Source organism: Condylura cristata, unplaced genomic scaffold, assembly GCF_000260355.1.
Source record: "Condylura cristata isolate star-nosed mole 26May11 unplaced genomic scaffold, ConCri1.0 scaffold00023, whole genome shotgun sequence".
NCBI lineage: Eukaryota > Metazoa > Chordata > Mammalia > Eulipotyphla > Talpidae > Condylura > Condylura cristata.
The window spans coordinates 11,718,217-11,735,076 of record NW_004567124.1 but is presented as its reverse complement, the minus strand read 5'-3'; the positions used below and the strand labels follow the sequence as shown (position 1 = coordinate 11,735,076).

The window sequence follows — 16,860 nt, the reverse complement described above, 5'->3', positions numbered from 1 at the left end:
TGCCACGGAGGTGACCACATGGCGTGGCAGACCTCTCCTGACCCGCCCGATGCTCCCCTCAGCAGTGTATTTCGTTGATCTGCCTGTTCTGCACTCCACTCTGTCTCTGGTGAATTCTCTCACCTTCCACATCTCTGGCCTGTATCCCAGTTCTGTATGCACAAATAAAATCTTTAAAAAAAAAAAATAGGCATATCAGCAGAGGAACTTTAGTGATTACATCTGTATTAGTTAGGATTCTCCAGAGAGACAGACAGACACTGTATGTGTACACACACACACATATACACACATATATATACACACACATATATGTATGTATACTCCAGAGAGATAGTACATACATTGTGTACACTATATATGTATGTGTGTGTGTATACACACATGTACACACACAGTATTTGTACTGTCTTTCTGGAGTATACACACACACACATATACATTAAGTCCACAAACATATATATGTACATATAGGTGTATAGATATGTATACACACAGTGTTTAATTGTAAGACTTTGTTTCATGTCATTATGGGAGTGAGAAGTCCCACCACCTGCTTTCCACAAGCTGGAGACCCAGGAAAGACTCTTCCAGGGGTAGCTTCAGGGTCTGATAGCCAGAGAGCCGATAGTGCGCATTCCATTCCAGGTCTGAAGATCTGAGAACCAGGACCCCCGTGGGCAGGAGAAGATCTATGATGTCCCAGCTCAACAGTCAGGCAGAAAGCAAACGCTACCTTCCTCCTCCTTTTTGTCCTATTCTAGCCCTGAAAGGACTGGATGACTCCCTCTCCCCCATATACACACACACCTCAGGAGGGCTGTCTGCTTTACTCAGTCCATGAATTCAAATGCTAATCGCTTCCAGAAATATATGGGTATATCACAGATATACCCAGGAACAGTGTTTAACCATCTATCTCAGCATCCCTTGGCCTAGTCAAGCTGACGTGTAATTAACCATCACATTATCTAAATTCATTTAGTTTTAATGCTACCCACTAGACCTGGCTTGTCATGTGGCTGGGCTCTGGGGGAGAAGACATTTCATTGAATGGAATTTGAGTATTCCTTCAGTTCTGTTGGTAGAGGGTTTTCTATGTAAATCAGAAAATTGGGTATGATGTCAGCCCGTCTTCAGGACATGCATTAGTATGTCTCAGTCCATTCCTGAGGGCCTGATCATTTTTGGGTTTCAACTAAATATAGTCTCTAGACTTCAGAGTGGGAGATCAAATCCTGGAATATGAAGCTAAATTAATTGATCCATTACTCAGCTACCAGGTGGGAGCCAGGTGTTCTTAGAGGCCCTGGAGTATAGGAGTGAACCAGGCATACCAGTCCCAGCTCTTGGGCCTATTGCACATTTTAGTGGCATTGACAGATAGAAAAAGCTGAGTTAAAAAGGTAATTTTAGCTAAAACAAGTGGTCTGTAGGATCGTACAACAGTGATTGTGGGACTATTTTAATAAGGGTAGTTTGGGCTAAGGTAACAAGTGAACTGAGGCTGGAATGACAGAAAATGGTGATGTGGGGGAGGAGACACAGGTAAGGAACAACTTGGAAAGGGGGAATTAGAGGTTCCAAGGCCATAAGTAACAAAGAGCAAGGTTGGCATGTTTGAGGAGCAGAACAAGACCTAAAGGGACTGGAATGTCTTGAGCCAGAGGATAGGGCCAATTCATAGGTGTTGAAGGCTGTGATGGGAAGGATGGGGTTTGGAAGTGAGATGTCATTATTTAATTTTAAACAAAGATAAAAAAAAGAGACTTACTTATTTATGCTTACAGAACTGGGGTACAGGCCAGAAGTGTGGAGGTGAAAAGATTCACTAGAGACAGAGTGGGGAGCAGAACAGGCAGATCTACTGAAATACACCACTAAGGGGATGGGGGGGAGGGGAGGACAAACTCGTGCTGCAGTGGCTTCCGAGAGCTTCATATCGCAGTGCTTTAACCCGTTGTGCCACCAGGAAGAGCCCTAAACAATGATTTTTAAATAATTCATTTACATTCTTGATGCCGAGGATACATTAATGAATAAAACAGATATAAAAAATAAAACCCGGGCCCTCCCTGGTGGCGCAGCGGGTTAAAGCACAGCACCAAGAAGCTTAAGCCACTTCTGCATGAGTTCGATCCCCGCCTGCCCCAGAGGTGACCACATGGCGTGGCAGACCTCTCCTGACCCACCCGCTGCTCCCCTCAGCAGTGTGCTTCGTCGATCTGCCTGTTCTGCTCCCCACTCTGTCTCTGGTGAATCCTCTCATCCTCCGCATCTCTGGCCTTTACACTGTATAAATAAATAAATAAATCTTTAAAAATAAATAAATAAATAAATAAATAAATAAAACCCTAGGCCCTCCCTGGTGGTGCAGTGGTTCGAAGTACAGCACTATGAAGCTATCCACAGCCACTGCAGCATGAGTTTGATCCCTCCCATTAGTTATAGAGTGATTGGTGTTTCAAAAAGACCCCTCTAGTTGCTGCTTGAGAGGAGATTGTAGAGGAGCAAGGATGTAGGCAGGAAAATGGGTTGAGGGTTACTATGGCCATTCAGCACCAAGGTGACTGGATTTGGTGAGTCATGGGGAAGATGGAGGCAAGAGCCTGGATTCTGTGTGGAGGTAGAGCCGATAGGACTTTCTACATGTTGGAGGTTGAGAGGCTTCTGCTTAGGACTTGGCAAGTTGATGCCCTTTGGATATCAAGGAAATAGCAAAAGGCGAGTTAGTAGAGGCTAGATTGCAGGGGCATTTTAAGCCCTGCTGGGAATCTGAAAAACCATGTGGGAATATGCTCTTACGTCCTGCCCTGCTGCAGTTCTTCCACTTTCACTTCTGGGTCCTTACACAGCTAGGAGGAGCTGGAGAAGAAGAAACACAGAGCTGTGCCCCACCACCCCCAGACAGCACAGCCATTGGGTGGGGCTAGGTCCCAGAGGCTTGGCCCTTATCTGCTCTGCATGGGTGGCCTGAGAAGCTCTGGGAGACCTACCCAGGGCCGCCCTAGCCTACTGATTTTGGGAAGGGAGCTTTTGTATAAAAAGCAGGCCATATCTTAGAAAAAATGAGTAAGGACTGAGACATTACTCTTTTAAGTGCTGGCCTCCTTGGTCTTTAAATTGTATTTTTCTATGAATTTAGGCCATGCATTTCCCACCCGTAGTCTGTCCTGTGGCTCCACGGCCCGTCTCCCCCTCCCCCCTCACACAGTAGCAAGCAGAAAACAGTCCCTTAAATTGAGTAGAAGCAGTTGAAATGATATAGTTGATCTATTTAGGGGAGTAACATTTTTTTTTAAAGATTTATTGATTTATTCGTACAAAACTGGGGTACAGGCCAGAGATGCGGAGGGTGAGAGGATTCACCAGAGACTGAGTGGGGAGCAGAACAGGCAGATCAACGAGGTACACTGCTGAGGAGATTAGCGGGCAGGTCAAGAGAGGTCTGCCACGCCATGTGGTCACCTCCGGGGCAGGTGGGGATTGAACTCTTGCAGAAGTGGCTTTAACTTCTTAGTGTAGTGCTTTAACCCGCTGCGCCACCAGGGAGGGCCCAGGAGTAACATTTTTTAAGTAAACAGCTCATGAGGATATATTTTTCCAGGATGACAAATTAGGGAATATTGCTGGCTTGATAGACGGATTATTTTTCTAAGGTTTTATTATAGAATTCCTTTCAGAAGTAAGTTCTTGAATGCTTTCCTTATGTAAGTTTCAGTAACATGAATAGTGTGTTAATCTCAGGTGTAATTATTTTCTACATCATTCAAGTAAAACACTTTTAATACAATATTTCCAATATAGTATCTTATTCATCTATCTATATACATTTTTGAAAATTAAATGGGCTTTTCTTATTTCTGAGCATAATTCACATACTTTTTTTTTGGTTGTAGAAGTAATATAAACTCATTGTGGAAAGTACAAAAAAGAGGAATCAATTATAAATAACTCCACCCGAGGAATAAGCAAAATATTAATATTATTCTATTATTCTTTTATATATATCTTATACACAGCTTATAGTCATTTTATATATTTCTTTTGTAATTTTTTTGTTAATATTAAATCATACACACTTCCCCCTGTTCTTAAAAGCCACCCCCTGTCAACTTAGTGCTTGTATTATAATATACTGTGTAGAGACAGTATACTATATACTGTACTAGGAAAACATCTATGAAGACATTTTTGGCATGTACCTTATTATTTCCTTTAAGATTAATTCCAGTAACTAGAGTTAGCTACTGGGTCAGAGGTTATGGTCATTATTAAATTTTTATAGATCATGTTCCAGGAAAGTTGTATCAGAAAGACCAACTATGCATGTTTAATTTGTGATATACATTTTAATATTAAGTATTAAAAATATTTGCTCCTGGCCCTCCCTGGTGGCTCAGCGGGTAAAAGTGCAGCACTGTTAAGCTGTCCATAGCCACTGCAGCACGAGTTCCATCCCCAGCCAGGGAGGTGACCCACATGGCACAGCAGACTTCTCTGGCCCACCCGCTGCTCCCCTCAGCAGTGTGTTTCAGTAGATCTGCCCGTTCTGCTCCCCACTCTGACTCTGGTGAATCCTCTTACCACCACACCTCTTGCCTTTATCCCAGTTCTTGCATGCATAAATAAATAAATCTTAAAAAATAATTTGCTTTTTTAATAATAAGTGAAAATTTTATAATTAAAAATTGTTTTTATTTTATATATTTTTAGGGTTTTTTGGTGCAGTTTTAGTTTCATTGATAAACTGGGCAGGGAGCAGAGTTCCCATAATTCTCCCGGTCTACTCATACAACCCCCATATTCACTACCCAATCTCACAGTATAATGGTCTAATTTTTGTTTCTTGTTCCCTTGCTTACTAGAAAGATTAAACCTCTAAAAAAATTAACTTTTATGTTGTTCCTTTCTTTTGCTGAGTGATTTTTTTTTTTTTCTGATTGAGAAATAAGTCAAAAGAAATAAGGCTGATTAAAGCCTTGTGCTTCCTCTTGTATCTGAGGCAGGGCTCCTAGCAGCCTTGGTCATCGGGCTGTGCACACGTGTCTGCACCCTTTCCCAGCCTTAGTTCTATAGTGGTGGAGCCTGCAGAGTGATGTGTTTAGTAAGCTTCTGAGGATCTGTTAAGGGGAAGGATGTCTTAAAGGAATTCTTTAGAGTCTTATGTACTCTACCCCCTACTCCAGCTTTCTGGACTACACCCACCCTACTCCAGTGATTGGAAACTACAACTCCCAGCTTTACCAGGGAGAGAACTGTGAGGACCCGAGGGCGGAGCTAGCAGGAATTCTGGGACATTGGGGGATAAATAGGGTGCGATTGCATCTTGTGCTCTCTCGCTTGGGGAAACGGCTCTCCGACCATGTGACTCGGTGTGTTTAGTCAGCCTAGCTGTAAGGCATTCCAGTTACTTTGTATCCCACTCTCTTTCCCTGGGTTGTTTCCTATTCCTTTCCCCTTTTGTAAATAAAACCGTTATTGACCCTTTTGGGTCAATATTGTACCTGCAGAATAACTGAATTGTGAGTGCGCGGGTGAGGCCCCACAGACAGGCGGCCCAGTCCACTCTGGGCTACCCTGTAACAGATCCTTAAGCACCCAGAACATATTTGAGACCCTGGCCTTAAAGCCTCATTGTAAACAAAGATTTAAAGCATTACCTACATGAAAATTAGTCTATTAACTATAACTAATGAATGTTTTTTCTTACTGAGGGAGAGAGCATCACGTGAGCCTTTTCGTTAGTGGGAGAGTGTCAGAACCAGATTAGTCAGCTCTGAAGTTTTCGTATAAGAATGTGTTCAGATGACTAACATTGTGTCATTCACAGGTGATTATAACTATTTTGCATTCTTCTTAATAGAGGAGGTTCATTGAGAAAAAGCTGGAAGCTATCGCAAATAACAGATAGGTTTAGCATCTCCAAATTCATTTCAGTTAAGACATTTTTTTTAAACTCTTACTGTCAGTCCATCTATCATGGTTTCCACCAAGTTTCCAATAAGGAAAACATAAAATACTTATATTCCTAATTTTTATCAGGAAGTTTGATAATCCTTAAAAATAGATATATAAGTGCACTTAGAAAAGTCTGTCATTTTCTTTTTAATTTGAAAAAGAGGAGCACTAAAACAATGAAGCAGAATCACATGTTTCTAATAGGGCTTTCTTGTTCATTTGCACACTGTCCCATAGTAGTGCTTCAGTCAGGGGTGGACTGCATAAATCACAGTAGTTCTTATATATAGTGGGCTATGCCATCTGTCTTTGTGTGAGGCACTATGTTCAGCCACCACAAGATCACCTTGGAGTTTAAATGATGCCTGACTGTACCTATAAATAAATAGTAGCAAGTGGCTTCACACAAATATATCATTCCAGAGGATACTTGTTTCTAAGTAGTAACAAGTAGAGACGAGTTGTGTAAGGATGGGATACAGCCTGAGCATGTGTCCTTAGGTGATTTGGTCTATAGCCTGTTGGCACTACTTTTGCTTATTCTAGACCCATCACTGAGACATAGAACTAGGACTGTGAAAAAACAGGAATGTATTTTTTTTTTAAGAGATTTACTTATGCATACAAGAACCTGGGTACAGGCCAGAAGTGGGATGGCAGTGGTGAGAGGATTCAACAGAGACAGAGTGGGGAACAGAACAGGCAGATCGATGAAGTACACTGCTGAGGGGAGCAGTGGGTGAGACTGGAGAGATCTGCCATGCCATTTGGGCCACCTTCCTGGCTGGTGATTGAACTCTGCTGCAGTGTCTGTGGATAGCTTCATAGTTCTATGACCCCTTGCACCAGAAGGGGTCCCCACAGGCATGTATTCTTAAGACTGTCTCCTTCAGACACATACTATATCCCATATGTGTAGGAAGTAATGGAGAGGCATTGGTTTAATGTGCCTGACTCTACTCCCCCCAACTCCAGAATCATCATCCTAAACAGCTAGGGTAGGAAAGCATGAAGGCTTGAAAGAGCCAGCAGAAACCTGAGTCAGGAGAGCCTGGGAATGAAGTTTTTGGACACCCTGACTAGGAGTCAGACTGGGAAGGCGGTTTTTATTACCATACCACATGCCTCAGTGAGACTCCTGCCCTCACCAAGTGATACAATAGAAGTGGACTGTATCATTATTGCATCCAAACTGGGAGGGCTTGGGGAGCAGGGTGTGGAGAAGCTGCCTCATGGCACCTCACCTGGAACCTGGCTCTGTGCTCTCGGTGGCTCACTTCCAACCCAGATCACCTTTCACTACACTCAGGACCAGCTTCCTAATCTCACTCTAATGAGCAGAGAATAAAAAAGAAACAATATACCTAAAGAGGACCAGCAGTCACAGGGAGAAAGAATAACACAGCCCTTATAGTAGGCACAGATGACAGGAAATAGATGGACCTTGAATAAAAAAACAATTAGGGCCTATTATAGACTAAATGTGTCCTTTGCCCAGATTTGTATGTTGAAAGTCTAACCCTTCAAGGTGATGGTAATGAAAGGGAGGGTAAACCCTCCCTTTGGGGGGAAATTAGGCTTCAATGAGGTGGCCTGGGTTAGAACTCTTATGAGAAGAGGAGGAGAAAGCAGAGCATTCTTTCCCCAACAAGTGAGGATAGAGCAAGAAGTCTTCTGTAAGCCAGAAAGAGGTCCTCGCTTACCATGTTGATTTCAGATATAACATCCTTCAGAACTGTGAGAAAGGAGTGTTTATTAATTATAATCAACTCACTCTGTTATTTTGCTTCAACTGAAATAGGGCACATGAGATTCAAGTACTATATAAAATTTCTTCCTTGAACTTGAATTTTTAAAAGTCAGTAGATGGGCCAGAGGCAATGGTAGTTACTGGTATTAATTGAGTTAGTTGCCCACATGACAAACTAGAAGAAATGCTGAAATGTTAGAGACAAATACATAGAAACCAAGAAGAAAAAGATACATGACATGGAGAACAGATCCAGGACACCCACATGTGAGTAGTGGTCCAAAAGAGGTAAAGAACTGTTCTAGAGAGAAAGGACATGTACTTGAGTTAAACAAATATCTGACAATACACATTAAATAGTTTATTGAGTTCCAGGTAGAAATGAATTTTTTAAAATGATTCACAATTAGGTTCTTTCTGATGAAATCCTGAATTCCAAAGAATAAGTAAAAAATCTTACATATATCTAGATACAAGGAGCCAAGATACCAAGGAAAAAGCATGAGATTTCTACCAACCTTAGAATTCACTAGGCCGTAACACTTCTACAGTCAACCAAGAGTCTTTAGTCTTTTTTTTTTAAAGATTTATTTATTTATTCATACAGAACTGGGGTACAGGCCAGAGATACGGAGGGTGAGAGGACTCACCAGAGGCAGAGCGGGGAGCAGAACAGGCAGATTGAGGAAGTACACTGCTGAAGGGAGCAGCGGGCAGGTCAGGAGAGGTCTGCCACGCCATGTGGATCTCCTCCAGGGCAGGCGGGGATCGAACTCATGTGGAAGTGGCTTTAGCTTCTTAGTGCAGTGCTTTAACCTGCTGCGCCACAAGGGTTTACCCTCCCTTTTAATTTATCACCTTTCCTACAGGGGGAGGGAAGGATAATTATCAACATTACAAGGATTTAGGAATCTTTCATTAAAATATTTGACCTGAAATTAAGACTAGAGAAAAAGGACTTTTATAACCAAAATAGAGAAAAATGAAAATGAGAAGCACAAAGCTAAGCAGTGAAGCTTTAAGAAAGACATATCAGTATTATTTCATGTAGATAGATATTCTTTTATTTTCAGTCTGTTTTTATCTTTTATAGTTAGATGTGTTCATGTAGATAGATATTGAGGAAAACCTGGGATTGGGTAATGGAAGTGCTGGAGGGTGGGGGAGGGGAAGGCAAGAGGGCCTCTCAGGTGGCATCTGGGTTAAAGACAGAGCTTTGGAGCTGTGGGCAGCCGCTGCTGCAACCTGTGTTCAACCCCCAGCCGGGGAGCTAGGGATCTACCTGTTCTGCTCCCCACTCTGACTCTTGTGAATTCTCACACCCCTCATACCTCTGGCCTATACCCCAGTTCTTATATGCAGAAATACATAAATCTTTAAAAAACAAAAAAGGAGAACAGGAGAAAAGATGTTCTATAAACAAAAGTCTAAGTATAGCTCCACTAAAATTAGGGAATTGTTTTAGCAATTTAATTGTTTTACCTAGTTGGGATGGGTTCAGGGGTGGTGCCTAGAGTAGATTTGTATCTGCTTATGAGCATTGGGGAAGAGGAGGTCACGTCTTGGTCTAATGCCAGGAACATTCCCTAGCTAACAAGAGTCTAAAAGACAAGTGGTAACCTTACAAGAGTCTAAGAGACAAGCAGTTAAAATAAGGAGGAGGAATGGAAACTACAACCAGCAGTAACATAGATTGTAAACATAAGGTATGAAGAAAGGCTGGATGAAAACACAAACATCAAAGCAGTGTATTGTCAGGATTGAGAGCACAGCTTATAGAGTTAGACTCATTGGTTCAAGTCCCAGCTCCATCACTGTTGACCATGACCTTGGGCAAGTTACTTAACCACATAGAGATCACCACCTGTGAAATGGAGATAGTGATAATACCTTTTTGGGGGGTTTCTGAGGATGAAATAAGTTAACATACCCAAAGCACTTAGAAACATGCCTGGTGAGTATTTGTTTTATTAGTTACAAAGCATAATAGCACCATTAATATCAGGTAAGGTGAAACTTAAGAATAAAAGCACTAAATCAGAAGTTTGTTTTATAATGGTTATAGCCACTATTATCATAAGCTTGTGCCAAATAAAATAGCAAGTAAAAAGTATTTAAAATGTAAGGAGAATTTTGTGAAAATATTTTGCAGCAAGAGAATCATGATACCTCTTTCACAGCAGGAGAGCTATAGCAGACAAAAATAAATAAGATGTAGAGAAAGTGAATAATGGAATCAGCAAAGAAAAGACAATATTAAACCTTTTGTTCCTCTCATAATTTTTTGCATGGCTATGGAGCAGCAAAAGAAAATCACTCATGTGCCATAAAGCACACATTAAAGATATTAAATACCTTACAGATCATATTTTTTAAATCATAAGTCAACACAATTAGAAAGAAATTTTAAAAGCAACAGAAGCTTAACTACTTAAAAATGAAGAAACAAATCTAAGCTATCCTTAAATTTTAAGATACCCTTAGATCAAATAGGAATTCAGAACAAATTTAAACACTAAAAAAGAAAAGCACTTCATGCCCAATCTGTGAACACAGCAAACACTGGACTGATAGGAAAGGATCTTTGTTACTAAGTTACTGTAAAAAAAAATAAAACAAAAAGCAAAAAGGAATTAACACATACTTCAGCTGACATCTAAGCAAAGCAAGGGAGAGAACAGAAACACTTCAAACTTGTTTTCTTTGAAAAGACCAGGAAGGTGGCAGTGGTGGGAAGGCGTAGGAAGGACAGAACTTCCGGGAAGGAAGAGTGGAAAAGAGTGAGAAAATGTGCACAAGAATCTTCTGATGAGATCTACTTCTTATGCAGGTCTCCTGCTACTCAGGCCTGGGTTTTCTGTCCTGTTGCCTCTGTTTGGTGCTCCCACTTCTGTCCTGTGTCCTAGGCAGCATTGCAGAGTGGCCAAGAGTGTGGGTTCAGGTGCCTGGGTCAGGCCTAGTTAACCTGTGGTCCTCCTAGCTTCGGGGCATTATTTCAGCACCTTGTGCATCTTCCTGCCCAAGGATCCTGAGAGAAGCTCCTGGCAAGGGTTCAGTGGGCATTGGGAGCACATCCATGGTGCATAGCACTGGCACCTCCTCACACCTGCTCAGTAAACACCTCTCTCCTCATCAGCTCCATCTTTTCTTTGAAGATTGGCCAGAATGGATGCTCCAAGGGCTCCTGTTTTTCTGCCTGGTCACTTGATCTTCAAGGGGTCCCTTTCATTTGTCTTTCCTGAGACAGCATTCTGGCATAGCTCTTGTAGAAATAGTTATCAAATAAGTAGAAAAGATGTTCTCCATAAAAATAACTAGCATTTACTTTATTTACATGACTGCTAAAGGAACCGCTCATAAAAGGAGTTAAACATTCCTATTTTGGCCAAAAATATAAAACACTTCCATGGCAGTGCGTCCGTTCTCAGGTAACCTCCTTGGGGGCTTTCTGTGTTGCCCAGGTACTCCAGGAGCAGATCCGTGCCCGGGACAACATCAGCTATGGAACTAATTCTGCCTTAAAGACTCTGGAGATGCGCCAGCTCTCTGGTTTGGGTGACCTTCGAGGGAGAGTGGCCAGGTAGGTGCGCCAGTATCTGGTGGCTACTCATCAAGGGCTGTTCTTCTAACTCTGCTTTAGTAGGGAATGTATTTGTAAAGCCCTAAAACACATTCTTCGCATTCTCCTACTACATCCTCTCCTCTGCCCAGAAAGTCGAAGGGTGTAAGTTAAACCTGCTGGTAAGCGGGGCCAGGATTTCTTGTGTTTCTGCCACTAGAGTTGGGTTCAGGGAAGGAGATGATGGAAGAGCTCAGCTCACCTATATAATTTGGTCTGGCAATATCATGTTTATTGATTCCAATATTTATATTTTGTCCTTTCTAAGATTTTGTTTTTCTTGTGCCTCATTTTTCTTTCATTTTCTTGGAGTAGCAGTTCTTGATATATTGGGAGTTTTAGAAGAGCTCTTTCACTTCAGACAGTGTAAGCAGTGCCGTTCTAGCCCTTCCCTACCTAAGGTGCTCCGTGGACCAGCAGCATCAAATCTCGAGCCCACCGTGGACCTACTGAATTAAAATTGGCATTTTAACAAGATCCCGGCACTCTTGTGCATGTTGAAGTTTGAGAAGCACTGCTCAAGGACTGTGTCTGGGATTCTCTTTGTCAGATTTGGGTGAAGTTGTCTAAAAGTATTTCTAGGCCTCTTCCGCCCCCTGCTGCTTTTGTGAATCAAGCACATGAACGGGGGAGCGGTAGAACTGATGGGCAGTTTAGGAGCAGCCTAAGGGTAGAATGAGTGTAGTCTGCAAGCGGTGGGTAGAAGGAAGAACAGGGACCCACAAGACCCCAGGCCTTCTTGTAGTGGAGAGGGTTATTTGTGCAGGTGACACAGCCTTGCATGCTGGCTCTGTGCCTTTGATTCTGTTGGGTAAGCTTAGGGCTAATGCAAAGGCCACATGGAGATAGAGCGTAGCCAGATGACCACTTCTGTGGTCTCCCTACTATGACCCTTGAAGCTCCACTCACCCCTTTGCCTCTCTTTCCTGTTGCACTGTAGCTTTCAACACTGATCGGCTGTTGTTATTCCCTTCTGGGCCAAGATTTATGTGTTGTCATCTTTTTTTCCCAAGACTCAGTGGCCACTTCCGTTCCTCTCTAAGGTTGGTTTGTATGGTGCCAAAGCCTTAGAGGAGAACTGTCTATGAGGCAGGCGTTCTAATCCCCTTCTAGGTATATGTGGAGAGTCGGATAACGCAGTGCTCTTTATGGTTGGCACTGTGGACTTGAAGGCCCAACAGAGGCACTTGGTGGTATCCCTCCATGTCATACCCTTCTCCACCTGCCTCTCTCATTTGAACAGATTCAGTGAGATATAATTCACATACTATACAATTTTAAATGTAAAAGTCAGTTATTGCTAGCTCTTAAGTGACTGCTGATGTGTACATAAAATACTTACGTATTGAATAACTAATAATATGCAGGCTAAACAATCACCTTAATATTTTCAATGTCAGTGTCCTTGGGGGTGCTGTGCCACCATGTCATGAGCCATGAGAGAGGTACTGCTAAGCATGTTGCCTAAGTCATGTCTGTTGCTTGACCCATGGGTGCACTTTTGGTGCACTTCTGACCACCTCCCTGTTGTGACCGACATGCCCAGTACAGACTCATGTGTCCACTCAAAGGGCCACAGAAGGAAATGAGAAGAGAGCATTTGTAATGAGTACTTTACTGATTTATCAAGTATGAGATAGTACAACTGATCATATTCATTGCAAATTCTTGCTTGACTCAAGATGTTAAGTACGCACACAGCTGTGTTAGAATCCCAAGGCTGTCCTTTTTGAGTGTGTTTTCTAGATAGGAGTGATGTCTGATTCCACTCTACCTGAAATGGCAATATTGCTTTCCCCCTTTTTATTTATATGTATGTATGTATTTTGAAATAAGTTCAAACCTAGAGGAAACTTACTAGATTCACCACATGTTAACATTTTATCCCATTTATCACATTATTCTTTCATGTGTAAGTAAGAATAGCATTGTTTTTCATATTAAAAAAAACCTGAGGTTGATTTTATTGTGTGTTTTCTGAGGGAGGCTCTGGTATTCCTCCTGAGATTCCCCATGCCCACCCTGCCTACTTGCCTCTTTCCTTATAAAGGTACTCAAATGATATGTGTGCTTATAAATAATCAGAAGTACTATGAAATATATAAAGTAAAAAGTGAGAGCTTACCAGGCCTTATCTCTGTTTTACTCCTTGTGGGTAACTAAGTTGTTAATCTGTCTTTTTAAATTCTTCACACACATAGTTACCAGATAATAATTTATTATTGTAGTAATGTGATAATTTCATATCATGGTAGCAGAATATCTTATGTGATTGCAAATATTCTATGTGTTTTAATTTAGTTAGTGAGATAATTTTCCTTAATAAGACATTTAGGGAACAATTGGTAAGTCTTATGAAGACCTAGGTGTAGATGAATAACTTCCCCAGTGTTGGAATGTAGGAATATTGTAGGCTACTGGTTTACTGAAAGTGTGAATGACCACAGGCTTTCTCTTCTCTGTGGGTACTTAAAATGACTTGTTCGTCAAGTTGTCAAACAATTTCTGAGCTCATTTGACTCAATATGGGATAATGAGTAAGAACTGGGTGTCAAGTATAAACTACATAACTAGTAGAAAAATACTTTTGTAGGCCAAATAACCTTTTGATAGTGGTGGCATTAGGATGTTTAAAAAATTTCTAGTGGTGCAATGTGTGTACTGGAAAGAAAAATGTCCAGTTTTCTCTCCATTTTCTCTAGTAGAATCTAACACTTAGTAGACATTCTTACTGAGTGAATGAATGGATTATGAGTTGAGACTTCATCTATAGCCAGCCCACTTGTACTATCTCTTCCCTTGACCTTGACCTCACTGTCATGACAGTGACTATCCCATCTACCTCTATCTCTGGTATCTTTGCCCTCCAGCCTCTTTTGTTACATGGGATCTTGGGCACAGCTATTAGTGCTTACCCCAGGAAATTGCAGCATGGTCTTTGTACAACTGCTAATTAATTATTTTCATTGTGTAATTATTTTTGTGGTTGTAAGAATCATATATACTTATTGCAGAACGGTTTCACAATTTAGAAGAGAGGGAGCAATCGAAGAAAATCACATGATCAAGAGATAGTTGGTTAAAATGTTGCATATTTCTTTGTAAAATTTTGCTAACTTTTTGTATGAAGGTTTGGTTAAAAAAAAAAACAGAGACCATGCTGAAGTATGTTAATAGGCAGGTATTAAATACAAGAAATTAGATCTTGCAGAACCATTGGAAGATTTGGGGAAGCAAAGTAGACAACTGCTATTTTTGAAAAATAGGCAACGCAAGAGTCACAGGAAGGTGTCATTGAATCTTAGCTGTCTATTACATGAAATAAATGATTTACAGGAACGGGCCTGAAAGTGGCTGTCATCCTCCCATGTCAGCCCACCACTGCCAGGTAAGAACAAGGGCCCCTCTTCTTCTTCCATCTTCCAGATCTTGCAGTGCCTCTCATTGGTGAGCTCTAAATCAGAGCCCTGCTGGCAAGAGTAAGGAAGTACAGATTTTGGGCTTCTGCCCCTGTGGTACAGGAAGCATTCACAAGGAGCAAGAATTCTTTGTTAATTCTGAGTTACTCATATAACTTCTTCCTGAATGGGCTCTTAAATGTCAGCGGTCTTCTAGAAGGTCTCGGCATATTGCACATGACCATCTGTAAACAGACCTGACTTCTCCGTCAGTTCACCCGGTCATCAGGAATTCCTGCAGGGTTCACTGGCGTGACTTGAGGAAAGTTGGCACCATAGGAGGCATAGTTGCCACAGGAGCCTGGACTTATATTCTGTACTCTGCCCTTAATTCATGCTGATGTCTAGATGCTGCTGGCCCATGTAGGTGGAGTGCTGCTCCATGCCGGCCTACAGTGGTGTGCATGATGGACTCAGTGCCCATGCTTAGATGTGCAGCCTCTGCTAGCACCCCCTAGCGAGCTGGAAGCTCCTTCTCAAGCCAGGGTTGGTTGAACAGAACAGGGCATGATGCTGCTGTGAATTCCCAGGGGGCCATTCTGTGACTCCCTGGTTAGAGCTTCCCACAGCTGGCCTGCCACAGGCGTGTTGAGCACCACTGAATCAGCTCAGTTCTGAGGTCCTGGGGGCAGAGCAGCTCTCATGACAGCTTGGACCAGCTTCAGAGCCTTCCCCTGCTCCAGGTACCTCTCACAGCACACCGACCTTCAGGGGATTTGATAAAAGGTTAGGAGTAGCACTTTCAAATGCAGTAAAAGTTGCCTCTAAAATCCAAAGCAGCCGTGAACTTGAAAGGGTAAAGGTAGAACGAGGAGCGACACATCTGGCGCTCGGCATCGCTTTTTGGCACCGGGCTCTCGCTGCACACACCATTTTGTACTCAAGAACATTGTAAGGCTTTGCTGCTTTGATGGTTACATCTCTGATCTTATGCATTGTCCCTGTGGTTTAACTTAAAAACCATAATGAAGGCAAGCTCTTTGAATCCATCTGAATCTCTGCAAAAATGAATGATTCATAGTGCAGTTTCTTTGAGCGGGGTGGTGTGTTTTATAGTATGTAAGGAAGCTTTAGAGCATGCTTTTAAACTTTAATAAGAATTAGCTTTGTTGTTTGCCCGGGCAGATGTGACGCCAGCATTGCCAGACTGTCTGCAGAATACAAAACGACCTACGAGGGGCTCCAGCACTTGAACAAAGAACAGCAAGCTGCCAAACTTATCTTGGAAACGAAAATCAAAGACGCAGAGGGACAGGTATAACCTGTCTTGGGTTGCCTTTTAAAAGTGGGTAATTTTTTTTAGCTTAGAAGAGCATAGTGTTGATTTTTCCTTATAGGAGAGACCAACTAGTGCCCACCATAAGCGTCTCTTTGCTTTGCTGCTTCCTTTCTTCTCTTTCACTGAATGGCTCTTCACAAGTGTGACAAAAGGAGTTTTAATATAGTCCTAATTTTAAAGATTCTTTCCCCCTTGTTCCTCAAATAATATATTCCCAAAATTCTAAGGTATAACTCCAGAACTATCTCTTGCACAGGTAAGTGATCAAGCATTCTATTATATACCACTGATCCCAAATACTGCTTCAAGAATTCATGGGATTCATGTGCTGCCTTGTATTTTAGCCTGCACATGGGAAATTTTAGGACAAAGCTAGAGGGTAATTTGGCTAATAAATTTTAGAGCCTTCCACTTGAAATGTGCAGATTAATTTCACTCGGCAAAACTCTTGGCGTTTCACAGTTTGTTTTTAGGCCATTTAAATGTTTCCCTTTGTCAGAATGGGGCCTGTCTTCTAGGACTTTACCTGTGGTGTCTAGCCTACTTGCTATGCTTCAATTAAAGAGAGACTATTTCAGTAAAATGGGGCATCTAGTCAATTTATTGGATTAAAAATACTTGTGTCCTACCTACCTCCAGTAAGGATCAGCACTTATGTATATGAAAGACACAGGAAAAAGAGAAATAAAATGATAAGTCCAATTTTTTTAAAAAGATTTATTTATTTATTCATACAGAACTGGTGTACAGGCCAGAGATGCGGAGGGTGAAAGGATTCACCAGAGACAGAGTG

At 41.8% G+C, this 16,860-nt stretch overlaps 1 protein-coding gene across 2 annotated transcripts in view; it reads left to right on the top strand.

The window, feature by feature from the left end:
* The window catches only part of FAM81A (family with sequence similarity 81, member A), a 56,002-nt gene that overhangs the window by 27,373 nt on the left and 11,769 nt on the right, over positions 1-16,860 (top strand). For both annotated transcript variants that reach the window (XM_012728803.1, XM_004687731.2), the window contains exons 4-5: positions 11,173-11,291; positions 15,914-16,043. In XM_012728803.1, the coding sequence (XP_012584257.1) occupies positions 11,173-11,291; positions 15,914-16,043 (249 nt within the window). The remainder of the gene's footprint in view (positions 1-11,172; positions 11,292-15,913; positions 16,044-16,860) is intronic.